Source organism: Setaria italica, chromosome II (assembly GCF_000263155.2).
Source record: "Setaria italica strain Yugu1 chromosome II, Setaria_italica_v2.0, whole genome shotgun sequence".
Classification (NCBI taxonomy): Eukaryota; Viridiplantae; Streptophyta; class Magnoliopsida; order Poales; family Poaceae; genus Setaria; species Setaria italica.
Window position 1 is genome coordinate 42,151,287 of NC_028451.1, and position 27,112 is coordinate 42,178,398.

Here is a 27,112-nt window from a genome sequence, read left to right on the forward strand (position 1 = left end):
TAAAGTCGAAATAAGCCGTGCTAAAGAGAGCCTAAGTATCACCAAGCACACCTCCCTTTTTAATTAGAAAGAGTCGCGAACACAAAATGGAACGACGACCCAGACCCGCACAACAAGCGTAACTAAAAATCCTCGAAGCAAAAACAAACAAAAGAAAAACGGATTAGTAAAGATTTGGTAGGCCAAGAGTAGCCGTAATTAAGATAATTACCACAAAATCTGTTTATTAAACAACTATATCGACGCTGTTACCGCAGGCAGCTTCAGGTTTCTTATTTTTGAAAAAAAAAATCCCGCGCTGGAAAGAGGCCGAAGAGAGCCCAGTAGCCTCTTTAACGGCCCGTATAAATTGGGCCGGATGCAAATACCACAAGCTCAGCCCGTTAAACCCGTGCGATACATTATTGACATGGATGACTCGAGGAAGATGTAGAATAAAGTAACGCGGCTGTCTCTTCCATTTGGACCTCTGCATTCTCCCAATCTCCCATCCATCGGCAGCGTCTTCATTACCATTCAAAACGCATTAAGTCTCTTTAGTTAGTTGCTAAACCCGGTTGTTTGCTAGTTAATTGTTTCTAGTGCTGGCCGGCGTCGCCAAGATCAGCCTTGCATAGTTTATTACTACTTATCCTCGCTAGAACGGCTTCTCCAAAGTCCTCTGAAATACACCATCTCCTTCCTGATCGGCTTGCTGTTCTTCACACGAGAAACCCAAGGGAGGCCTGCTCCGTCCCTTTCTCTGGGGACGACAAGATGAACAATCTTCTCACGGTATGTTCAGTTCCTTCTTCCAAGATTATCTCTTCCCTTGTTTTGTATCTTTTATTTCTATTTTCGTTCTCAGCAGCTAGACTTATGGAAACAGTGATTTCGTCATGCTCAGAATATCTGATTTTGAAGCCTAACTGGCTTTCTTGTTGGGATAAACTGTAACTGTAAAGACCGAGATACCAAATTCAGTGCTGAATCTGTACTAACTGTTGGAACCGCTGTGGGTTCTGTCAATTCGATGATAGGATTCCTTTGAAAGGGACGAGAAGCCGGAAAGGGAGAGGGATGTTGAGATGGGGAATCGAAATCCGAAGGACAAAACGGATTATGGTCTCAAGGACTTCTATGAAGAGGTTTGGTCTTCAGTTTATAATGGAAGCCCAAAAGTGCAGATCTGAATTTTATTTTTCCCTCAACCCTTCTTATATGCAGTTTGGTAGTGGTTTTAGTTAAATTATGCAGAGATAGCTTTTCATATTTCTTACAAGGAGTTTTTTCTTGTGTTAGGTCAAAGAGATTGAAATGCTGTTGGATAAGATGTCCAAAATAGTTCACAAGCTTCAGGTAACTAATCCTCGTCATTCAGGATTGAACCATTATGCAGACAACTAAGGCGTCTTTCTTGCTAACCTGCAGGAAGCTAATGAGGAGTCAAAGTCAGTCACCAAGGCGTCTGCAATGAAAGGTGCAAACTTCACTTGTTGAAAAAGACTAATATATTCATTTCTTAACAAGATGATCTAACTGAAACATTTGTCTGAAATAACGCACCTTCCAGCGATCAAAGGGCGCATGGAGAAAGACATTGATGAAGTAGGGAAGATCGCACGCAGCGTAAAAGTCAAGTTGGAACAAATGGACAGAAATGTACCGATGTTAACCTGATCATACCTTCGTATGTGATTAACCTGATGTTCGTCAGGGCTCATTCTCCTTTTCGGTTTGCAGAATCTTGAGAACAGAAAGAAGCCAGGGTGTGGGAAGGGCACGAGCGTAGATCGATCAAGGATGTCAATGACCATGTAAGATCTTCATGCATTTGTTGTGCATATGTAAAGCATCTAGAGTGGTCCGGATCAACTGAATACTTCTAAGCACTAGCTAGTCGCTGCTTACCATAAAACTAAGAAGTTACAAAATTTAAACAGGTTTGCTGTTTTTAACCCTCCAATCATCACATATATTTATCACTTTCTCAAGACCTTTGGTAAGCATATCAGTTAGTCCGTAATATTTTGGATTTGGACAGAGATTAGTAGCTTAATGTACGGCATATATTACTTGTTCAATATATCAAAAAAAATTTGCTTCACGGACAAAAGCTTAACTTTTCTCACAGCACATTGAAGAAGAAGATGAAAGAAAGAATGAACGATTTCCAGGTGCAATTGCCTTACTCCCTTCATCTTCTATATAAAAATAAAATTAAAAATTTGGCATCACATTATTAAGTATCTGTAACAGAATCTAAGGCAAACCATACAAGAAGAGTACCGAGAAGTTGTAGAGAGGAGGATCTTCACAGGTAAGAAAAATCTTCCATTGTTCTCTTTGACCATCATTTTGGTTTGAGTTATCTTGTGAACATATATTTACAAACCTCAATCTTGAACTTGAGCAGTCACGGGTACAAAGCCTTCTGAAGAGGTGAGGGTGCTGGTTCTACTAAACTAGGTACAGTGAATGCTAACCTTTTCTGATCATAATTTTGGCACAATGATTAGGTAATCGACCGCCTCATTGAGACTGGCAGCAGTGAGCAGATCTTTGAGAGAGCAATTCAGGGGACTGGCCGAGGGCAGGTCAGTTAGCACTAAAGCTTAATTGATTTCAGTTAAAAGATAAACTGTTCCTCTCAGTTGGTTAACTATTCTTGCTTCGTGTTTCATAAATTGCACTTGAGGTATAGATTCTTGCAACAATTGAAGAAATTCAGGAACGTCACGATGCAGTCATGGAGATTGAGAAAAGGCTTCTTGAACTGCAACAGGTAATTTTGGCAAGATTGTCTCCCAAATTCCCCTTGATCACTAAACCATGGCATGTACTGTTTCTTTTCAGATTTTTGCAGACATGGCAGCACTCGTTGATGCACAAGGAGAGATTCTAGACAATATTGAAAATCAGGTTTGTCACTGATGTTTTTTCTCTGATTAATCTTTTCCTAATCTGAGTCACAGAAAAACCTCAGATTTTCGTCAGTGTTACTGGAAATTCTGCCATGCTTGGTAGCTGATGCCTTTCAACTGTCAGGTTCAAAATGCTGTAAACCATGTGGTAACTGGTACTGAAGCGCTACGCACCGCAAAGAGCCTGCAGAAGAAATCGAGGAAGTGCATGTTGATTGCAATTATCCTTCTGCTAGTAATTGCTGTCATCGTTGTCCTTTCCATTTTAAAGCCTTGGGCTAAGTAAAGGAGGGAGAAGAAAACGAGCAATATATATACTACTATCTTCTGTTGCATGTTTTGCAAAACTAGGCTACTACAGTTCTTTTAAGTTGCGACCACCTCTCTTGGCTATATCACTCAGAAAAGCCGTATTTATGTACTTAAAAAAGCGTCATGAAGGCCAAAAAACTTTACCGTGGATGTAGATTATTGAAAACCAAATGAGGTTTCAGTTTATCATGCTGGTTTTCTTTTTCTGAAATGAAAACTAGGTGCAGTTGCTTGGAGGTCGACCTGAAAAGTGAAAACTGTACTGCCCTCATAAAAGCTTGGCATTCTTTTCTGTATCCCAACATGCTGTGTAAGGATGCCCGTGATCCACCACAAGAATCGTGCTGGAGTAAAAACGTTCGAATTCTTTTTTGGTATAAGGATGCGCGTATCCAACTCTGTTTTGGCAAGCTTTCAGGTAAGGATGCACGAATCCGACTCTAATTCGGCAAGGTAAACTTGACGGTTGCCGCGCCTTTTCCCTGTATATATAATGGGCTCCTGCCGATCGGGGAGCCCTGAACCGGGCAATCCCCTGCTAGTAAGTCCGCGACCTGGAACGACATCGACCGAAATTGCACCGACAAGCTAGATGGCGAGGCCGCCGCGGCGATCTGATGACGGCGGAGAGAAGCGGCGACGGCGGCGGCGCCTCTACATACTAACCAAGCACTACGGCGATCAAGGACCGAGCATATACAAGTTGAACGAGGATGGCTTCGACTCCGACGATGCCTACTCCGAGCACTCCGAGGACTCCGGCTCCACCTCCTTCGAGAACTCCGAAGACTCCGGCTCCATCTCCTCCGATGACTCCGAACACTCCGTCTCCATCTCCTCCTCCGACTCCGAAAGCTCCGGCTCCACCTCCACCGAGGACAAGATGCATTACTTGGGGCCTCAAGATCACTTCGACTGCGAGTACGACGTGGATTCAAGGGCCCGCCGTCTCCGACACAGCCGGCTCGTCGTCCGCCTGGGCAGACAAGCAGGGCTCCCGGAGTTCGTCGCCGCGGGCACCAAGATCCTCGGGCTGAACCGCTCTACCTACCACGCCACGGACGTCAGCTTCGTCTTCGACGCCGCGACGCGGCTGGTGTCCGCCGCCCCTCCTTTCCAATCGCCCAAGAAGTCCGCGACGTTCTGGACGGCCGGTGGCACCATCTACGCCCTGGACCTGAACAGCCGCGACGCTGGCGAATCCCAGGAGCGCTGCCTCTTCGAGAGGCTCGGCCCCGACCCGCAGAGCCGCTACAGGAATTGGCGGTGGGAAGCTCTGCCGCCGCCGCCGTTCAAGGGGGACCGCTACCTCGAGCTCAAGTCCCACGCCGTGCACCCGGACGGCGCCACGGTGTTCCTGTCCTTCCGCAATGCCCGGACGTTCTCCTTCGACGGCGAGCGCCTCGAGTGGGCGCGCCACGGCCGCTGGGCCCTGCCGTTCGACGGCGAGGCGTACCACGTCCGCGAGCTGGACGCGTGGGTCGGGCTCTGCTCGCGGCACAGGGGGCACCTCGCCGCGTGCCAGGTGGTGGGAGGCAGCCGCCGTGGCGGGGCGGCGAAGCCGGCCAGCAAGTGCGGGAAGGACTTGCTGTTCAGGCACAGGTGGAAGAGGCATATCGACGCCAACCTCGTGTACAAGGGCAACGCCAAGTTCTGTCTCCTTGAGACCGTGACCCGGGAGCATATCGATGCCAACCACTGGGACTGGGACGCCGCCGACCTGATCCTGCTTCGCGTAGTGACCTTCCGAGTCCAGTATTCCTTCGACGGTGAGCTTTGCGTGGTGGACAGGAGGTCTAGGGTCTATGAGCTGCCTTCCAACTCGTCAGGGGAAAAACCTCTCGCCTTCTGGGTTTAATTTTTTTAGAAAATGGAAATGTTCCTGCCTCTGCAAAAGAGCACACAGCGTTCTGGTTTTACAAACTCGCATCTGCTTACGACAAGTAAGGAGAAAAGAGTACACAAGAGTCAGGAGATAAAATTAAAAGCATCTGCAAAAGAGCACACAAGCCTTCTGGGTTTAATCAAGTGATGAAGAAAGCACGACGACCCTAAAGAAAAAGTGAAGAACCTTGGTTTTATAAGCATGCTACCGTTACAGCAGTTTCTCATAGTAATTTTTTTCTTGATTGGGTTTCTCATGTTTGTTTGTAAAGACTATTGGAGATACGTTGTTTATATCTTGTTTATATCACTACCACATAACTGCATATTCTTGACGATTCATCAGTGTATATTTATCCAAAAAAAAGTGTTCGTGGTAATATTTCCATTCATTTTTCTTTAGTCCCAACACTGTTAGTTCTAAATTTCTGACCCCCAGAGGCCAAAACCGCCAGTGACACTGCGTCACTGACGCTATGACAGTGTATCATCGTTTGCTGATGGTTCCAAACAGGCATGAACTGTTTCTTTTCAGATTTTTGCGGGCATGGTAGTACTCTATCACTCGTTTACGCACAATGCAATTAGAGAATCAGGCTTGTAGCTTTTTTCTTCTTATTATTTGGTCGATCTAATCACAGGGAACCCAAAAGGTTCATGAATGCTACTGGAAACGCTACCATGATTGTTTGCTGTAGCATTTCAACTGTCAGGTTCAAAATGCTACATGTACTAGCCAACGACTGCGCTGAAGGATTCAGCGTGTACAAGTTAGACGTCGACGACTTCGACACCGAGGACCTCATGGCTTCCAGGCCCCGACGCCTCCACCACCATCGGCTGGTCGTCCGCCTCGCCGGCGGATCGTCGCAGGCGTTCGTGGCCGTGGGGTCCATGCTCGCGCGACGCGATCCATGCTGTCGAGGCAGAAAATGACCGGGTGAAGGGGCCCAAGGGGCGACCACTGGCCGGCAGGGGCCTCCATGCGTGCCGCATCTGCTTCCTGCCTCGCCAGTCGCCGTGCCCGAGCGGCGAGCGCCGACATGGTAACAAGTACACCGGCATGGCGCTCGTCGAGCCGTGCCCCGGCAGCTCGAGCTCGCCATCAGCTGCGCGCGTTCGGCCCCGAGCATCCGGCGCTGCTCGAATTCCTCGGCGACAACGATACGGTAGCTCCCGACGCCGGCTGGGACATCGTCTTCAGCACCGATGGAGCACCAACGCAATTGGAAGCGCCGCCGCGGGCGGCGAGGCTGCCAGCGCCCTCCAGGAGCGCCATCACGGCCACGAGGCAGGAAAACGACCGAGTCAGATTGCTTTTCTTGCGATCCTGGGCCGCACTGATCCGATCGGACGGCGGTCGGGGAACCAAGGGGTGGACGGTAAATGAAATACCGTCCACCCCGTGAGCTTGGTGGCGGCGCGACGAGGGCGGAGGGCCTCCTCTGCTTCGTGCAACGCCTCGCCGAGCCGCCGCGTTCCAGCCGGCGGCGGAGTGTGGCGGTGGGAGGCCCTGCTGCCGGCGCCGTTCGATCTCGGCAACGTCGTGTCCCACGCCGTGCACCCGGACGGAACCACGGTCTTCCTGTCGGTGTACAACGCGGGACGTTCTCGTTCGACGGCGAGAGCCTAGCGTGGGCGCGCCGCGGCGACTGGCTCCTGCCGTTCGACGGCGAGGCCTACTACGTCCGCGCGTGGGTCGTCGGCATCTCCGTGGAACACAGGGGGCGCGTCGCCTCGTGCCAGGTGGTCGACGGCCGCGGCGGCGTTGCAGCGGAACCCCCCTGCAGGTCCGCGACGAAGGACTTGCTGCGCAAGCCCAGGCGCCCAGCGGAGAGACCGAGAGAGGCATGTCAAGGCCAACCTCACGAACATGCGCGACGCCGAGTTCTGTGTCCAACAGACTTTCTCGCGACATGGGCTCCGTTCTGGTAGGGCCGATGCTGCTTCGCGTAGTAACCTTCCAAGTTGCGTACTCCGGCGACGGTGAGCTTTGCGCGGTGGACAGGAGGGCTAGGATCTATAAGCTGTCTCGGCACTCGTCATCAGAACGTAGTAAACCTTTTGCCTATTGGATTTAACCAAGTGAACAGGCATGATCCCTCAATATGGTATAGAAGAGCATAGTATGCTCTTGCAAGTGCAATTTTTGGAATAAGTTTTCCAGGTTTCCGAGGAGTATGCTTTGGATAATTTGTCACCAGTTATTAAGGATTAGGAATCGAATCCGGACGTGGCAGATCATGCATGTTAATACCATTCCCGATTTCCCGAACTGCCGCGTAAGCAAGCCAGGCGATCGCTTGACTGACGCGTAGGGCGAACAGCCGGCGGAGCGACTCCCGGGCTCCCGGCCCTCGGACGACGACAGCCGTCCTGCCGTCCTCCTCTTTTGCACACGAGGACCGCGCGGTCGTCGGGGATTGTGCGGAGCCGACGGGCAGGAGATAGCGAATCATATTCAGTGGAAACTTCCTTTCCAAACAGTTGATTTCCATGGCTCCTCACATTCATCATTGTTGCATTACAGAATTTTTTAATTGCTAGATAATATTTCAGAAAACCTGACTGGGAAATCACAGTCAACTTGTGAATGTGTACATATTATATTTTGCAATAAATCAGAGAAACAATCAAATCTTTTTAACTCGTCCATCATGTTGCGGATTTCGAAACACCCTTATGTAGTCTAGATAAACAAATGCATTGTACATCATTCAAAACATCCACCATCGACACTTGATCCTGTCAATACAATATCTCTCTGCATCTAAATTTTACAGTTTGATCTCTACAATAATTTGGAGCTACAATGACATTCTTGGCCGAAACTCGTTCAGATCTGAAGTTCGTTCAGTTAGTTCGGCAATGGCATTCTAGGCCGTCCAAGCTCAATAGTTCTGAAGCTCATCCAGTTCAAGTTCTGCAACAGCATTCATTCTAGTTTCTATGCTGTCGAAGTGTCGAAGCTCATTTCTTGTTTACCGTCAGCAAGGTGCCAGGTGTGTCTATGCAAAGTAATGGTTCCCAACCTGCAACAGCAAGCAAGAAACAGTTATAATCTAAATATCCATTTCCTCTTCACTATTGCAAGGATGAGCTGCTTAGTGCTGACCATAATGAAATTGTCCTGACTAGCCATCTCCTTCTCTTAGGTGGTATATTAGAACATTTCCGACGGTGAACATCTCATTAACCATTATCTTGAGAAAGCTTAGTGCCACAAAACCTGCAAAATTTTGAATGAATTAATGAAGCATACAGCAAACAGGGGATACAGATACAGCAAGAGCCACCTTTTTTTTTCTAGAATACGCAGGAGAGCTGCGTATCATTCAATTAAGAGGAAAGGAAATAGTATTTGCTAACAACGCGGGCCATTACCGGGCTCACGCACACGGGTTACATGAAGATGCACATTTCCAGCCTCAGTTTCCACAGATTGAAAGAAGATTTTTCTTCTGCTGCTGTTTGCTCTCAGGAAGAAAATTTCTGAATCTGCATCTCCCGCCTCGATAAAAGTGAGCCTGGAAAACTGTCTTGCTCTGAGTTTCTCCACCGCTTTCATAGCCAGAAACATGTTTTTCCTTTACAACAAATGCTCAGCCGCAGTCAAGGGCATGTATTCCTTTACTGCATCCAAAATCCACATAAGCTATTTGGGAACTAGGAGCAACAACTTATTATTTCAAATCTTGGTTCATGGCCAGGAATGAAGACGCTTGCTGGTACGCTGGTGCTTAACATGAAGCCTCAGGAAAGGGTTATGAATATTTAACGGCCTGTTCCAAGCTTCAGTCGCGGTTCCCATGAATCCTAGCAGCCGAGGCCAAAACAGATTCAAACCTGAACCCTCTATAAGTTCTCCTCATTGCATCACCAATCAGCAGAAGCAGGAATGATCAGACATAGTAGATGAGATGGCATGTAGTAAGCAGTTCAGGAACATAAACTCCCAGCCATTGGTCCAGAACGCCCTATCAATCCGTGTGTGAGTGACATTATTTGTCCATGTGAATATTCTCCCCTTCAAGAGAAATTCTCTGAGCTCTATATCCTCCACAGCAGCTCTAAACGCTCCCATAAGCCTGCTATTGAGACTCGAGATACTTTTGTCCTGAACTTGCAGTATCATGTTAAAATCCCCCACAATCAGCCAAGGTTAAGAAGTAAGCATCTTTTATCCACCTGACCTCATCCAGAAAAGCTAGTTTATCATTGTCCTCTGGGGCAAATATACAGCAGTAATCCACCAAGAAGCAGGTGAGGTATTGGCCTCCAACTTTGTTGTCACCGTGTTTGTTCTGGATTAAGAAAAGGTCAACTTGTTGGAATCCTCAGACAATGCCACCAACACACCTCCCCTTGTACCTTGAGCAGGCAAGAAAGCAAAATTTGTCGTAAACTCAGAACCCAAGGTCTCCTTCACAATTTAACTGTCAATGAAGCTCAACTTTATCTCTTTAACTAACCAGATCTTTGACCACCTTTCTCCAGGATGAATTGTTCAAGTTACATTCAAATGCAGAATTAAGCATTTTGGTTCACTCATCATAAACCAAAGGAAACTCGGTCTCAGGCCCAGAAGGCTGCAAAAGGAAACAAAGCCACACCGACCTTTGAACCCTCCTCCCTCACACACAAGTGCTCTGGACCACACACAAAGGTCCAATACACCAAGGAACAGACCACTAAACACTGAAGCTGACTTAAAAATCTGCCCCCCTAAACACTGAAGCTGACTTAACATAACAACAAATCTAGACACACACCAGAATGAACCAGGGAGACTCTCTCTGGCATGGGTCAAGCTTTGGCGTCAATCGCAATCGCCACAATTGTCTGCACACCATCGGGGACATTCATTCCGAACAGGTCCCTGATACCTTGAAGAACTACTTCCCTCAAAGGTGTAGGTAACTGCTCGATGAAGAGGGAGTGAGCAGCAGTATTGGCAACCCCGTCCATGATTGGAGTGCCGCTCTTCTTCATCGGTAACTGAGTGGCCTGCTCCTCCAATGCCAGAGATGTTTTAGGCTTGTTGGCCAGCCTATCGCAGGGTCATTTGCTCTTCAGTTGGAGTGTTATTCTGACCTTGTAACTCCTGAGTCTTGTGGGTTGGGGGTGGAGCTTCAGCAATATGAAAAGATATATATTGTGGAACTCATAGGGAAGAAACAAGTCTGAAGTATTGTTGACTTCAGAGTAATCTTCAGCTCAACTGTTAAGGAAAAGGAATTGGCACAATAAAACTTAGAGAATTAACTAAAAGTGGAACGAAATCAATCTTTTTTCGAGAATATGCAGGAGAGCTGCGTATCTTTTCATTAAGAAGAAAAATGAATATAGTTCTTACAACGCAGGCTTTTCCGAACGCACGCACACGGTTGTTTTACATGGAAGGAAATCAATCTAATTGCACTTAATGGCTAGAATCATAATTGGTAAATTTGATGATGACCTGCAACAATCTTTGCCGTGAGGGCAAACAGGATACGACTCCTGGGCTTCGTCGGTTTCCAACCTAACCACACGGAGACGCTTAGCTGCCTATCAGTCTTCAGTCCTCGTGCTGAGGAAGTTGCGGCGAGCATGTGCCCAGGAGCAGCGGCACAAGCAAGGGTGCCAGCATGACTTGGGAAGGTTCAGAGCGCAGGCGAGGTAGCGGAGAACAGGGGGCGCTGACTGTTAGGAGGGAAGCTGCTCTCGTAAGTGGCGGCGCGAATGGGGGAAAACTGATCGGCGGCGGGTCCAGGCCAGGGTCGCTGCCTCGCTCCTGGAGAAGCAGTGCCCCCTCGAGAAAATTTGGATTTTGGCCACTAATAGTGTGGCTTACTGCAGTCTGGAGGAGGATAAGATTAGTTTCATAAAATTATAAAAAGAACGGTGTCGTAAAACTACTCGAACCTAGGTTATTATCTAGCTGGATATACATTATATCTGGATGTAACACTAATGCGATTTATAATTTGGAAGGGGTGAGTATTTTATTCATTTCATTAATCGGCATCTGCAAAGACGAAACTGCCCCTTCCTGGCGTTGCTGCCCACAACGCCCTGGCGGCCTGGTGCCCTGTCCTCTGCTCGCCCACGCGCTGCCTTTCCTCTCGCTCGGCCCCGCAGGTCCCACTCCAGTCGCTGATGTGCTATTGTGGAGGCGGTTGAACGGTCGAGCCGTGTTGGGTGCCATGGAGGTGCAGTTCGTCCTGGGGCGCCGTCCTTTTCTTAGGTATTGACCTGGTCCATGGCGCACCTGCTATAGCTTGGCCAGGTATCTTCGTACATGAAGAAGGGTGGAAGATGATATCCTGTTAAAGTTGATGAAGATGGTGCCATTTTTCTATGACTTCAGTAACGGAATTTGTAAGGATCTTGTCAGAGTTGAGGCCGTCGTCGGGTGCCGCCACCTGCTCCACTGTCGCGCCCGTGGTTGGTCGGCGCCATGAGAGGCAGGTGGCGTTCGGTGACGACCAACGGCGATGATGCAGACGGCACGAAATGGATCGTCAGGAGATACCTCAACAATGGGAGGATGGTGGTCCCGATGTGGAGACAACATCGTCATAAATCCTCGCCCGACCCCAAGGAAACAACTTTTCCATATCCTTGTGTTGTTCCCTTTCCAAATGCTTGTGTGATTGTTGTCCGGATACATGTGTGATTGCATGATTTGTAAAGTAGATGTCATTCCTATTATTTTTTACAAGGACTGAATCCATAATTAGTGTAGTACAATGATCATACATGTTTCAGTCAAATGCCCAAAATAAATGCAAGTATTCTCAGTCAAATGCTTAGCACCTTGGTTCAATTCAAAACTACTAGCCTTTTACATCTAGATACTGTGAACAGTCCTTGTGTGTTTGTACATTAGAGTCAAGTTACTCATCATTTTTCTGTGAAAAAATATACAAATTTGCTTTTTTTTTCCAAATAGACTAAAACTAGGAACAATTGCAAGCATAGATATCACTGTAGAAGCTCTTATTTACTGAGCTTAGAAGTACGAAGGCAAAAAAAAATGAGCAATTGTTATAATTAACAGCAAGGCAACCCAGGTTGACCTGAAGAAGAAAGACCTAAAATATGATGGTTATTTGTTATCAGTTTTTGTTACCTTATGACGTTGCACTGAGGTTCGAAATCGTCTGAACATTTTAGGGGCTATTCACTTTTGCAGATCTTACAAAAACCATATTTTCAGCCACCACGGCAGCCGCTAGGACAAAATTTCCATTTTGTTGGGCATAGAGCATCTTCAGCAATTTCCCAATAAATATTTCTCAATAACAAGTTAATAGGGATATCACAATATCTCTTTCATTGTTATTGGGAGAGTTATTTTTGCAGTTTCCCAATAATCTCATTCCAATAGAACTACAGTATTGGAAGAGTCACAACTCCTTCTTTATTTAGGGAGAGTTGGCGTAAATTATTAGGTTGTCCAAATAATTATTGGGAAAAGAAAAAAATAAAGGAAGTCTGTTGGAGCATTATCTTTTTACTAACTCTCCCAATACAGGTTTAGATGCTCTTATACTGAACTTCAAACCAACATCTCCACCAACACCACCACGTGTCAAAGGGGCTCCACACCACCATGACCATTATGTTGGACAAACAAGCTAAATAAAAAAAACAAGGTCATCGACACTGACGATGATGACGGTGCTGATGCGAAAGATATGGGACACAAATTAACGGCACCATTATTTTTGTGAATAGTAAAATGTTATTTTGTAACCCAACGATAACCTTTAGTTTTCGTCGGGTGGAAAATCTGAAAAGATGAGGATGTTGGTAGTTTGCCGTTGGTGGATGCGTGCATCCTGTTGTAAATTGGAGAGAACAGAATGTACTCGAGAAGAGAGACAGATGAACCGTGAAACTTGTATTTTATTAATGAGCCAACAAGTACATATTTATAGACTAATCAATAGGGAGGTTAGGAGATAATTCCCGGGAAAATCCGATCGGAATCAGATCCTCTGCAGTCGGGCTCCTTGATGTTAGTCTGCAGTCAGCGATCTGCATCGTCCGCTGGCATCCTACGGCAACAAGACCCCTCCACGTTCTGGGCCTCGGCCCAACAAGAGCACGGCCTCTTTCTCCCAGAATACAGGTGCGCGGTGTGCACTCCTCGTCTCTTCCTGTGCGCTCAGATTGTGTTTGCCTTCCATTTGATCGAGACATGAACACCATGCAGGCACAATTTACAAAACACACTACTTACAGCTAGCGAGAGCTTTGTGGGGTGGTCTGGTGTCTCGCTCTGGCATTTAGTTTTCTTCAAAGTACGATGTCGTCAGTTCAACAGTCAAAGCAGAGCAAGTCTTCAATAGCAGAAGAGTTGGTTAGAGTTAATCTGGGGCCACGCTCTGTACATGGAACTCATGCGCCGGGGGACTCTAGCTTGTCCGCGGTTGAGAGGCGCGTCGGCAAGGAGGTTGCGACTTCACCATCGAGTGGTGCCTGAGCAAAGCATAACGGCAGCTGAACGGGTGGGGGACGGCGGCGGCGGCGGCGGCCGGACACTCCGGGACGACAACGCCTGAGCTCCGCGGTGACAAGGAGGAGCCGAGGAGAGTGCCCGGGAAAACGGCGCCTGAGCTCAGCAGTGACGAGGGGCAGCCGAGGAGAGCGCCTATTTACAACGAGGAAGACGAGGACTGAGTCATGTGCTGTCGTGGGCTGAGACGGGCCATTCGAGCTCGGCTTCCGGTGTCTGAGATTCGTGCGGCCAACGAGGGCCGCACGATCTCCTTCATCTCCACCACGCCGCCGCTCGCTCACCTGGCTGCGCCCGGTGTGGCCTGCGTTGCCCGGTTAGGCCTAACCGACACCGAGTATGCATCTATCGGAACACCGAGTCCTGTTACTATACATAGATGGCCGTCGATATGCGGTTCCTTCCAAATCCAAATCTACGATCGTGGGTAGATATAGTTTCAAGGTTGGAGACTAGACATACGGAAGGCGATGGCACGGCGGCCACGGAGGTGGCGGCGGCGATCTTATGACGGTAGGCGGCGGCTCCATGTCCTGGCCAACGACTGCGACCGCGGATTCAGCGTGTACGAGTTAAACGTGGACCACTTCGACACTGACGTCTCGGACTCCGACGACGACATGGATTCCAGTGCTCGACGCCTTGGCAACCGCCGGCTGGTCGTCCGCCTGGCCGACGGATCGGGGAACAAGTTCCTGGCCGCGGGCACCAGGATCTTCGATCCCTCCTCCCCGTTCTCCTCCAGCAGGCCCGCCATCGTGTTCGACACCAGGACGCGGTTGGTGACCACGACCCCACCTTTCCAAGCACCAAACGATGGCCCCGCGTTCTGGGCGCTAGGCCGCACGGTCTACGCCCTGGGCTGCCACCCGGTATGCCGGCGCTTCAGGGAAGGCAAGCAGCCCGGTTGCTTCGAGAGGCTCGGCCCCGAGCCGCGGCCCGGCCGTGGAAAGTGGCAGTGGGAGGTTCTCCCGTCGCCGCCGTTCAAGCTGGGCGGCGTCCTGTCCCACGCCGTGCACCCGGACGCCGCCACCGTCTTCCTGTCCGTGGACAAGGCCGGGACCTTCTGTTCAGCAAGGGGACCGTGGAGCCCGCCTGCAAGTACGGGAAGGACCTTCTGTTCAGCAAGGGGTTGAAGAGACATCTCGAGGCCAACCTCACCTACCTGGGCAACGCCGAGTTCTGTCTGCAGGAGACCTTGGCGCCGGAGGGCGAGAGCATGGCCTCGACCTTCGGTCTCAAGGTGAGGATGCTGCTTCGCGTGGTTACATTCCGAGTCAAGTACTCCGGCGACGGTGAGCTTTGCGCTGTGAACAGGAGGGCTAGAGTCTACAAGCTGCCTCACCTCTCATCAGAACGCCAACCTTTTGGCTTCTGGATTTAATAATCATCAAGTGAAGAAGCGTGTTCCTCCAATATTGTGAAGAAGAGGAGCATGGTATGCTACTGCAAGTGCAGGTTTTCGAGGACTGTGTATTCGACAATTAATTGAACTGCAACATAATTTCTTGAAATTCATGACCTCAGTGTGTATGCACGTACTGCAAATCGAGTTTTGTTTTGGAGCACAAGACTGTAAATCAAATGATTTATTCAATTTCAATTGATAAATAATCGTAAAGGTTGACCTAATAATACTTTCAACCCAACGGATTGTTCCAGTAGGCATACACTCATGCAACTCCTCGATTCATATACATGCAGCTAGGCGATTGATTGATTCGTGCACGCCCATCACAATGCAATTTGTACTGTAAAGAGCATCTTCCCGTATAGCTGATGATCTGAGGCCATTTTATTATTTTCATTTATTTTATTAGAGCCTTCGTCCTCTCTCAATCCTCATCAAATCCTGGATTTGGCAACAACTTGAAGGCTACTACCACCATTTCCAGATGCAGGATACGAGTCCTTGAACTGATCCTCAGTAACTCCTGCAAGCACACATCCAAACAGATTACTCCATCAAAATTATTTCAAGATAAAACTAATTTCAAATAACACTGGAGTTTCGGCAAATGAATTTCACTGGCATGACTGCACGAGCAACTTGCCTTTGCCCATGGCGGCGGTGGAGGATATGCCACCCTGCACGGTCTTGAGCACCCTGTCGTAGAAGTTGGCGCCCGACCACTTCTGGTGCTCCAGCGTCTCCACCCCGTTGATCCTCTCCTCCCTCTGGATCCTCTCCACGTAGGCCAGCATGCCCCGCCGCGCGAAGTCCCGGGCGAACGTGTCGGTGATGAGCGCGTCGGCGTGGAACCCGGCGAGCGTGATGAACTGCCAGACGTAGCCGAGCCGCGCGACGCGCGGGATGAACGCCGACATCTCGCCGTCCGTCATCCCGGACGCGTCCCAGTTGAAGGACGGCGAGAGGTTGTATGCCAGCATGACCTCGGGGCACGCCGCCTTGACGCCCTCCGCGAAGGCCGTGCACTCGGCCACGTTGGGGCTCGACGTCTCCATCCAGAGCACGTCGGCGTGCGGCGCGAAGGCGCGGCCACGGACCACGGCCGCCGCCACGGAGCCCCGGAAGCGGTAGAACCCTTCCCTGGTCCGGGGAAGGTCCCAGTCCCAGAACACGGACGCGACGCCGAGGCGCGCCGCGACGTCGCGCGCCTGCTCGTTGGACACGCACCTATCGTAGCTGGTGGCGGCGTCCCACTCCTGGAGCTTTCGCTGCTTCTCCTGTTCGGTGGCGTTCAGCCCCGCGATGGCGTCCCTGACGCAGTCGGAGAAGGTCTTGAGCTGCGCCGCGGCCAGCCACTCGTCCTCGATGGCCTGGAGCTCCCGGCCGGTCTTGCCGGCCGCCATGCCGTCGGAGAGAACGGCGGCGAGGCTCCGTCCCCTGAGGCCCGGGTTGGTGGCGCCGAGGATGAACTGGTGGTCCCGCGCGTCGACGTTGGTCTGGATGAGCGTGGCGGCGACGGCGTCGGAGCGCGCGACGAGGACGGTCTCGACGCCCATGACGTCGAACTGGAGCCGCGCGGCGACGAGGCGGTTGACGTGCTCGGACACCGCGACGAGCACCTTCCCGGCCATGTGGCCGCACTTCTTGGTGACGGACGACTGGTCCTCGAGGTGGACCCCGGCGGCCCCGCGCTCGACGAAGAGCTTGCAGAGCTTGACGGTGGCGGTGGCGCCGCCGAAGCCGGTGTCTCCGTCGGCGATGATGGGCTTGAGGAAGTCGACGTAGGGAGCGCGCGCCCGCTCGGCGCGGGGCAGCGACATGCGCGCCTCCCGCTGCTTGCGGTCGTGGTAGAGCTGCGCGAAGAAGAGGTGCTCCACCTTGTTGGGCACGGTGTCGTAGGGGTAGTCGGCGAGGTCCGGGCCGGGCTCGTTGGTGGAGGTGTGCGTGGAGGAGCACTGCCACCCGGAGACGTAGATGGTGTCGAGGTGCTTGGCCATCATGGTCACCTGGACGGGGTCCAGCGCGCCGAAGGTGCGGGACGCGGTGCCGGCGGCCTGGTGCGCCCTGAGCGTGCGCCACAGCTTCTTGGCCATCTCCCCCGAGGCGTAGCTCTGCCGGAGCGTGCCGCGGAGGAGGACGACGTCGCGGGCGGCGTAGGGGCGCTTGGTCAGACGGAACCGCTCCGTGCCCCACCACGACTCCACCTCCGCTACCTCCGCCTCGAACCTCCCTTCCTCCTCCATGATCTGCACGTGTCCAGACACGACGAAAAGCAAGTTTACCATGAGATCACATGCAGAAACAGTTGAAAATGGAATGCAGTAGCATGGCGAGTCGATCGAGAAACCGACCAGGGAAGGCACGGAGAACGGCGACGCCATGGCTGGTAGCGACGGTGCAGAGGTACACGAATCAAGACACGCGCGCTTGGAGATGGATGATGAGGAGTGGCAAGTGCGAGCGTGCCTTGGTTGCTTGTATCGGCTGGGACGATCCTGCCGTATTTATAGTCAGCGGTGTGTACGTACGCCTGGAGGAGCGCTCGCAGAATCATGCATGCAACTTGAACGTAACGTGTAGGCTTCCAACTTCCGATCCTTATCGTCTGGTGCAGTTGGGAGAGTTGCAACGGGGAGTGATGGCCGACACGTACGTCGCCTGATCGGTTTCGCATGGGGACAAAAACTTGCTTCGCGCGCACCACACTCGAACGTTTTGTAAGGTTGCGGCGGTTAGCGCTAGCTGGACACTCTCGCACACTGCAGCCGAGAGCGGTTGCGTGCGTGCTCCTCCAATCCGATCGTTTTGCGTAAACTGAACTGCGACCAGTGAGCTAATGGACACTGGAAGATTTTTTTTTCACGCATCGTGCACTACAGTAGAAACGATTTGTGCTGGTCCACAAAAATTATAGTTTTGGTATGTAGAATTGGCACCTGCCAGTACAAAGATACCTAAAAGTCATTAAAAAAATTGGCAAAAGAGAGTAAAAACTTGTAGTTGTTCGGTCAGGATCACGAGTGACTTCTTAAGAACATGCATGTACCATGGAGGTGCATAAAAGAGAGGTTTAGTGAAAAAATTGATTTTTTTTACCACTTCATTTGCACCTTGTGCTTCAACGAGATGTGTAGCAGTGGCGCTTAACAAGGTGGTATTGTAGAGCTTGACACCTAAATCAGTGCTTAATGATATAACAACATTCTCTCTCTTTAAGCACTCACTTATAAGCACCTTTTATTGCCTCATTGTGCATGCCCTCAGTAGTAGTAGTAGGGTTTGCTTCTAGGGGAATTTTTATCACCGCAAGGTTTAGAGAGAGATGCTTTGTGTGAGGCATGCACGCTCAACGAATCGGTGGAAGGGGTGGAAGGCAACTAGAGTCTTTAGCATTGTAGTGGGGATGCAAGAGTAGATTCGGTGATAGTGACATCGCCAAACATGGGGTGGTGGGTAGACCTGAGCATTTTGCAGGCTGAGCCGGGCTGACAAAAAGGCCGGTTCATTTCGAGCTGAAAATTTGTGTCCACGAATAGCCCATGGATGTTGTTGGGCCAAGTTTTTGGGCCGGGCTTGGGCTGCCCATTCTTTTTTAGTTGAAAAATAAATGAAATTAATTGTTTGGACGGGCTCGGGTCGGCCTGATTTTTTTGGCTTAGTTTCCACTGACCATGCCCGGCCCGACAGCTACCTTGAGCGGGTCAAAACCCACTGGGCTGGGGCCGGGCCTGTGGGCTAGGCTGGGCTTAAAATGCTCAGGTCCAATAGTGGGTAGGGCTTGGGGCAGGACGGATCCAACGTAGAGCTGGGGGGCTCAAGCCCCCTACCCCTGGAACTCCATGGAAAGAAGAGGGGAGGATGAAGAAGTAGATGAAAGAAGGGAAGGATGAAGAAGAAGACGGGGGACAAGAGGAAGCGGAAGGGAGATGAGCTCCCCAAGCTTTTCATCCTGCATCCATCCGGCCTGGTGGTATGCTACCAAGGGCGGACCCAGGGCTGGGCGAGCCTAGGCGCTCCGGCGTCATTGTTGCTAGAGCAGTTCCGGCGTCATTGTTGCTAGAGCAGTTCCGTATGGTTGCACCCTCTTTCACTGGAGATAGGAAGATAATTTTTTAGTTTCGCCCATGCTCCATTTGATTCCTGCGTCCGCCACTGTGTGCTACTGCTACGACCCTAAGGAAAACAATAATATCACTCGTTGGTTCGCTGAAAAAAAAAACTTATTTGCTAACTTTGACAGTGAAACGAGCTAAGGATGACTATTTATTACACATCATGCATACGCATTAACACCGTGAAAAAGAAATTCTTCATGTAACCACATGAAGCATAATACTTCCGTCCTAAATTACTATTTATTTTAATTTTTTTTTGATACATCACTTTTGCTATGTATCTAGATACAAATATATATCTAGGTGTATATTAAAAGGTGTGTATATAAAAAAGTGAAAATGAATACTCCCTCCGTTCCAAATTATAGGTTGTTTTGACTTTTCTAGATACACAGATATTATTATGCATCTAGACATAGGGTATATCTAAGTGCATAACAAAGTCTATGAATCTAATAAAGTCAAAACGACCTATAATTTGGGACGGAGGGAGTAGTAATTTGGGACGGAGAGAGAGTGATTACGGCTGGACCTAGTGGGATAACAAACTAGCACATGGCCAAGGCAATTCGATATTCCGCCGCAGTTTGGAAAATGGGACTGCGATATAGCAGTGACAATAAGGTGAAAAATATAGTCTTCCATTTCTGCTGCCGCTTCCGGCTTTCTTATGGAAAAATGTTCCAACGGAACTGAATTGCCGAAATGCGATGCCTCTAAATTAACACATCTACTACAGACAGAATGATCTATCATTGCAGGTTGCAAGGCCCGTGACGCAGGAGTCAAATCAGGATTGGGCCTGGTACGCACCTACCGGAAGAGAACGGATAAGGATTGATTGGGCTACGGAGGAAAGGAGGGGAGACCAAGTAAGCATGGCACAAAATGCTAATGTTTATCGTCCACATCACACTTTCTGGCCTTTTCTTCTATTTTCTTTTGTATATTTCTGAATGAACGAATGAAATGGATCAGACTTCCAACTTCGTGCGGCTGATCCCATCCATCCGTCCCAGGCCGGCACGCCACTGCTCAAGTGGCTTTCTAGAAGCTTGATTATTATTTTTTAGTTTGGGATGAATATTCACGTACTGGACTGGGCTAATTTTTGTCGTGGGCTTTGGTGCCAAGTTCCTGGGGCGCACGTTTATTAGCTGGGCTGCACGTGAAATGCTACGGCCTCATGCCAGCCGGAATGAATGCTGCTGCTGGGCCGCACTTTTAAGTATGTTTTTTTTAGCCACCAAGAAAGCGTGTGTTCGGCTGTGCTTCAGCAGCCTGCAGGCCACGGCGATAGCTATGACCTGCAGGTGGCTGCGGCCGCCGCCGCAATCACAGCCGAACAGGCCGAAAGTGGTTTCACCAAATATTTTTCCAGCTCCCACCGAACTTAAATGGGATCAACATGTACTATGCAATATATAATTGATGTGCCAATACAAGATATAGTGTAAATGAAATTCGTGCACAAATGTAAACAACATCACCAAATAACATGGAATCGTTACGACTTTAATACTTTTCCTCTAGTGAGCTGCCAAAAAAATTCCATTGGCTGGTGGTCCGAAAGATATAGATCTTCTTGTATTTTCATTTTGCTAGCAATTCCATGAAAAGGGCAAATCAATATACAAGGATCGCAATGATCACATAGCCAGGGAAAGGAAATGTGCACAATACCTCATCCTTTCTCTTTTTTTCACGGCCGTGCCTTGGCATGTATTTCATTAGGAGGAAGAGATAGAAAGTACAGGGTTGAGAATTGTCATCTAGACTTGATGACCTGCTTCACAGCTAAAGTTCAGCTTGCTGTTACAGAGAAATCATTTCGCGACCTACAGCTGTATTACTATTTGAGGTAGGCATAGTTAAATGAGCTAAAGAATTAAATCTAGCTGCGACCCATAGTGAAGCTTCATCAATGATCGTTTGCATCAGCTGAACCACATTCTTCTCGGTACTGTTGAAAGTCCGACAATTGCGCTCTAACCAGATAGACAAGGAGATCAAGATGACCATGGAATCAAAAGTCTTCCTGTCAGCTTTGTCAACTCGCTTCCTTGATCGTGTCCACCAGGCAGCCAAACAGTGATCCTCTGGAGATGGAGATGGAGTCGGGACTTCCCAGGATACCTTTGAAAGAGCCAGGTGCCAGATTTGCCTTGTGTATGAGCATCTGATAAGCAAGTGAGTAATAGTTTCAGGTTCCTGTCTACAGAGTATGCAACTATCATCATCCTGCAGGTTATGTTTCTTGCATCTTGCAGCTGTCCAGGTGCTCGAGTTTTGCATTTACCAGGTGCTCGAGTTTTGCGAAGAACCGAAGCTCCTGGTATTGGGTGCTGTCCAATGAAAAAAGTTCTGTACGCACTTGATGTTGTGAAGGTCTGATCCTTAGTCCAGTTCCAAAGCACCCTGTCTTGTGCATCTTCATCAAGTGTCACTGATTGTATTTTGTCCCAGATGGCTAAGTAATCTAGCAGTACATGCACTGTGAGTGCCCCAGAGATATCTTTCACCCAATTTCAGTTTTGGAGGCCTTCATGAACCGTGCGATTCTTCCTAATTCTTGGGCCAACCGCTTGAACCAAACATGGGGCAATCTCTGCAACCGATCAACCCTCAATCCATCTCTCTGTCCAGAATAGAGTCCATTTGCCATTTCCAACCTGAATTGAGGTGGAGTAGAAGAATAACTCTGCTACTTGAGGTTCCACTTTATCAGGAAGGGAGAACCATGGACGAGATGTGTCTGTTCTTTTCGGCCATAACCACCGCATGCGTAGAGCATATCCCATGAGTTGGTGATTAGTAATCCCCAGGCCACCTAGTTGTTATGGCCTGCACACTTTCGGCCATGCTAGTAAGCAGTGTCCTCCCGAGACCATCTCAGTCCCTCTCCATAGGAAAGCACGTCTGCGCTTATCAATACTTTTGATGAGCCATGGAGACAGTGACACTGCCATTGCGGTATGAATTGGAACCGCTAACATTTTCACTCGAACCAGTACTGCACGATCCGCTTTACTCATCATCTCTGCCTTCCATGTTGGTAGCCCGTCTTGATCTTGTCCACCAGTGGCATAAGATCTTTATTTGTCAACTTCTTGGTAGAGACTGGGATTCTCAGGTATTTGCAAGGGAGATGCTGTAGGCGCCCAGGAAATAGGCTGATCAAAGTTACTATCTCCTCTAGACCACACTGGATAGGGGAGATCTCACACTTGTTCAGATTGGTTTGGAGGCCTGAAGCTCGTCCAAAAAGATCTAGTATAGTTCCGATGACAATCATGTCTTGTTGATTCGGGGTCAGAAAGAGTACCACATCATCAGCATATCAGAATAGACGTTCGTTTATGGCACTGGATCCCAGCGAAAGTAAGAGGCCTTCTTTGTCTGGCAAAGTGATCAGAGAATTCAAAGCTTCCATTGCCAGGATGAATAACATGGGCGACAGGGGATCCCCTTGCCGGAGGCCTTGGCGTGGCATATCCGCTTTCCTGGAGCTCCATTCAGAATGATTTTCGTGCTAGCTGTAGAAAGCAACAGGCTTATCCAATCGTGCCAACGTCTTGTAAAACCCATGTGTATTAGGATTCTCAGCAATAAATCCAATTCACCGAATCAAATGCTTTTGAGATATCTACCTTGATCAAGGCCGAGGGTGTCTTGCGTCTCTGGAGCAGTTTTGCAGAAAGATCGACGGCATGGAAATTGTCATGCAAAAGACGCCCCTTGATGAAGGCACTTTGATTCTGCCGCACCAACTCATTCAGCTTGGGTGCTAGTCTGTTGACCAAAACCTTGGTGAAGAGCTTTGAGAAGCTATGTATGAGGCTTATCGGACGATAATCAGCAATGCATTACGCATCCTGTTTTTTCCGAAGAAGTACCATGTAAGCTTGATTAACTAAATGAAGGCTGCGATCATCTAGGGACCAGAGCGCATGAAAGGCACGCATGATGTCATGCTTGATGATTGGCCAGGCGGTTCTTAGAAAGGTTTTATGGATGCAAGGTCACTTTCATGAATCATATGGACCAGAATTTGACCTATTTTGTAGTCTAGTGAAGATTAAAATTGAGGCTCAACCACTACCATAGAGAAAGAATGCCATCGCAATAATGTGGTAATTAATAAGGTATCTAAATTACACATGAACCCGCTTTGTGTCTTATTTGCATGACCTCTTCTCGCAGGTGGTGGGTTTTGCTGATGAGACATGATAGGTACTTCAGCGATCAGAATTTAGGCGGCGTACTTTCAGAAATCAAAAGCATGTAACATAACTAAATTGAAAAGGATGTAGAAATATCACTCGAGAAAGGGAGTGACAAAGATCTTTGTGATGCGTGGATAATGTTGAAACAACCACGATATTTTACCAATGCGTTACCGAGGATCACCAAGCTAGACAGCTAGTTATGGAGTCCAAGGATCATCTCTACATTTAATCTTCTTTACAGCTACAACCATGCGTACCGGCCAGCTTATATCCCTGATTTGCACAAAGATTCTCATTACTGATTGACCGTGGATATATACACGTTTACATGTCATGTACAGTAGGATTATAGGTCGATAATATAGCAAATTTACAACCGAGAGCTATACGCCTATACATAGGGCCTGTTTGGTTTGAGATGCTTATCATAAGCAACTAAAGTTGCTTATTTGGAGTTGCTTATTTTTAATCCTAGGTGTTTGGTTTGATGGGCTAAACAGCATTGAATGAGGTTGACATTGACATGTTTACCCCTAAAGAGCATTGAATGAGGGGGAGACAGAGGGGGAGACAACCAGACATAAATGAGGGTAGGAGTGTAAAGATCACCTTTTAGCTCCAATAAGCAACCCAAGTGTTGCTTATGGACTTATGATAAGCAACCCAACTTTAACTCCAATAAGCAAGGGTGTTTGGTTTCTTTGGGCTAGAAGTTGCTTATTTTTAGTTGCTTATGCATAAGTAACTCAAACCAAACACTCCAATAGTAAGCTACAGAAGGATACATGACAAGCTACACATCAGGGATGTGAGCTGGCATGGTCACAGCTGTTGCTGCGGTAGTACTTGTGCCGGATGGTGTACTCGAAGTAGACCTAAGCAAAATAGGCATGGACCGACACTCATTTAGGGTCGGGCGTGGCGCTGATTTTTGCGGTTCGAAAAAAATGGGCGGGCTCGAGCCCGGCCTGAATAATAAAATGAATTAAATTTATACTAGAAAATGATGGGCGACCCGAGCCCGAATTAGACCCGATTTTGTTGGTCCGATGGGGTTAATGGGCGGGCTTGGGCAGAGATTTTAGGCCTGAAAGAAATCGGACTTTTTAACGGCTCGGCCCAAGGTTTGCTCAGATCTAACTGGAAGGATGTATTCCAACACACATTTTGCTAGATAAAATTACAAAAAGATTATTTATAGATTAAAAATAGCTAATATAATTAATACTTCCACGAAATGTTATGTGGATTGTAAAGGATCAGAATCCTGTTTGGTTTGAGGTTAATGACTTGTTTGCTCCTAATCATTCCTACCCCTCCTTTTTTCCCCTCCTCCGACGACGGACATGACTGGCGGGCGGCGGATCCAGAGTGTAGGAGGCCGGTGGCACTCGGGGGTCGAGGCGGTGGCCGCCCTCCCACTCCGATGGCGTCCCTCTCCGACGCCCTCTCTCCTCCTCCCACGCTAGCAGCAGCAGCCATCAGGTGCTGTCTGAGTCCTCTTAGTGGCACGGCGCCGGCGGAGGTCCAAAAGCCATCCTGGCATCCTCCATCCATAAACCCTCGCAAAATATCTGCGCTGATATAGTGGGGTGTGCCACTACTGTTGCCAGCGATCCGGTGCCAGTGGCCAACTGCGCCCCATCTGTTAACGCATTCGTAGCATGCACGGCGCCCAAATATTTGTTGCAGCCTTCTCCCCTTCTAATACCCTGCCATTGCAGCCTCATCCTCTCACACTTGCCAGCGCTGCCATCTCCACAAGCCAAGAAGCTCTCAGAGCCATGGCCACCGCCGCGTCGACCCTCCACAAGTCCTCCTTCGGCGGCGCCCGGCTCCCGTCGGCGCCGCGCGCCCCGTCCTCCGCCGCCGCCGTGGCCACCCCTCGCGCCGCCGGCGTGCCCATCCGCGCCTCCATCTCCAACCCGCCCTACGACCTCACGTCCTTCAAGTTCAGCCCCATCAAGGAGTCCATCGTCTCCCGCGAGATGACCCGGCGCTACATGACGGACATGATCACCCACGCCGACACCGACGTCGTCGTCGTGGGCGCCGGCTCCGCGGGCCTCTCCTGCGCGTACGAGCTCTCCAAGGACCCCTCCGTCAGCGTCGCTATCGTGGAGCAGTCCGTGTCCCCCGGCGGCGGCGCCTGGCTGGGCGGGCAGCTGTTCTCGGCCATGGTGGTGCGCAAGCCCGCCCACCTGTTCCTCGACGAGCTCGGCGTCGCGTACGACGAGGCCGAGGACTACGTGGTGGTCAGTCACGCCGCGCTCTTCACCTCCACCGTCATGAGCCGCCTCCTGGCGCGGCCCAACGTGAAGCTCTTCAACGCCGTCGCCGCCGAGGACCTCATCGTCAAGCAGGGCCGCGTCGCCGGGGTGGTCACCAACTGGGCGCTCGTCGCCATGAACCACGGCACCCAGTCGTGCATGGACCCCAACGTGATGGAGGCCAAGGTGGTGGTCAGCTCCTGCGGCCACGACGGGCCGTTCGGGGCCACCGGCGTCAAGAGGCTCCAGGACATCGGCATGATCAGCGCCGTGCCCGGGATGAAGGCCCTCGACATGAACACCGCCGAGGACGCCATCGTCCGCCTCACGCGCGAGGTCGTGCCCGGCATGATCGTCACCGGCATGGAGGTCGCCGAGATCGACGGCGCCCCGAGAATGGTGAGGAGGATTGATTTTCTCTTGGTAATCTTTCTCCTGGTTTCTTGGATTGGATTTGTTACTGATAATAAGCATCTCCATCTTCATGGTGTTGATTGCAGGGCCCGACGTTCGGCGCCATGATGATCTCCGGGCAGAAGGCGGCGCACCTGGCGCTGAAGGCGCTTGGAAGGCCCAACGCCATCGACGGGACCACCCAGACGGCGTCGCAGGCGTGGCGCGAGGAGCTCGTGATGGCGTCCAAGGACGACGAGGTCGTGGACGCGTGAGCAGGGGAAGGCGTTGGAAACAGGGGGTGCGCGTCGGGTGGAGCGATCTGGAAGTTTGTGCATTTCTTTGGGACTACGTATGTGGCTTGCTGAGTTGTTGAACTCTCTTTTGGTTAGCAGCAGTGTCTCGCTAGTGTCGTGTTCGTACTCCGTAGGTCATGCCATGCTATCGTGTGCGGTGTCTCGTGGGAGCACCACTCTAGGGGCCCTTCTGGCAGCACGAATAAAGAGAGGAAAGGGGAAAAAATGGTTAGGTTGAGGGTCTGTTTGGATCCCATGAGTTATGGGTGAAAGTGATAAAAATTTAGCACCTTTATGTATTAGCCCATCCAAATAGGAGCGCTAAACTTTAGCCCACCTTTAAAAAAAGTGCAAAAGCATTAGTTGGTGGGGAGGAGCTAATGGGTGCTAATAGCTTATGAAAAGATAAAAGGGGAGAGAGAAAGGGAAAAAGGTGATGAGATAAAGGGCAAAAGTGACATTTTATGAACTTTAGCTCTATCCATTAGCCATGTCTCCAAACGGAAGTTCTAATGGATAGAAGTGCTATATTTTAGATAGGTGAAACTTTAGCAATAGCACATTAAATAGGCTCTGATCACATCCAAATAGGCTCTGATTTGTTGGCTTCTTGATTTTACGTTTATTTGTTCGGCCAAAGGTGAATTCTCGGGATCACGTAGATTTCAGATCCTGAAATTCTGACCCACTTGTATCTCATTTCCCTTCCAGCCTCCAATCAACATTACACCGCAGAAGCTTTTATTATCGAATATCCTCCACCCTAATTTAGGTCCTATTTGGTTCCTTT

The 27,112-nt window shown here is 49.6% G+C and overlaps 3 protein-coding genes across 3 annotated transcripts; 2 read left to right on the forward strand and 1 right to left on the reverse strand.

Annotated features, from left to right (window-relative positions):
* Positions 1-642: 642 nt before the first annotated feature.
* LOC101773592 (syntaxin-132) lies at positions 643-3,404 on the forward strand. Its single transcript, XM_012843902.2, has 13 exons — positions 643-774; positions 1,020-1,127; positions 1,282-1,338; positions 1,411-1,459; positions 1,553-1,641; positions 1,723-1,796; positions 2,114-2,156; positions 2,239-2,299; positions 2,396-2,421; positions 2,499-2,576; positions 2,684-2,764; positions 2,836-2,901; positions 3,028-3,404. Exons 1-13 carry the CDS (start codon positions 757-759, stop codon positions 3,187-3,189), a joined length of 912 nt encoding a protein of 303 aa, XP_012699356.1. The 5' UTR covers positions 643-756; the 3' UTR covers positions 3,190-3,404.
* An 11,778-nt stretch (positions 3,405-15,182) lies between these two features.
* LOC101774000 (isocitrate lyase) lies at positions 15,183-17,481 on the reverse strand. Its single transcript, XM_004957845.3, has 3 exons — positions 17,371-17,481; positions 15,663-17,265; positions 15,183-15,542 (listed from the first exon to the last, which is right to left on the reverse strand). Exons 1-3 carry the CDS (start codon positions 17,398-17,400, stop codon positions 15,454-15,456), a joined length of 1,722 nt encoding a protein of 573 aa, XP_004957902.1. The 5' UTR covers positions 17,401-17,481; the 3' UTR covers positions 15,183-15,453.
* Positions 17,482-25,044: 7,563 nt separating this feature from the next.
* LOC101774400 (thiamine thiazole synthase 2, chloroplastic) lies at positions 25,045-26,397 on the forward strand. The gene is made up of 2 exons (XM_004957846.3): positions 25,045-26,032; positions 26,134-26,397. The coding sequence occupies exons 1-2, from the start codon at positions 25,148-25,150 to the stop codon at positions 26,299-26,301; spliced, it is 1,053 nt and encodes a 350-aa protein (XP_004957903.1). The 5' UTR covers positions 25,045-25,147; the 3' UTR covers positions 26,302-26,397.
* The last annotated feature ends 715 nt before the right edge of the window (positions 26,398-27,112 follow it).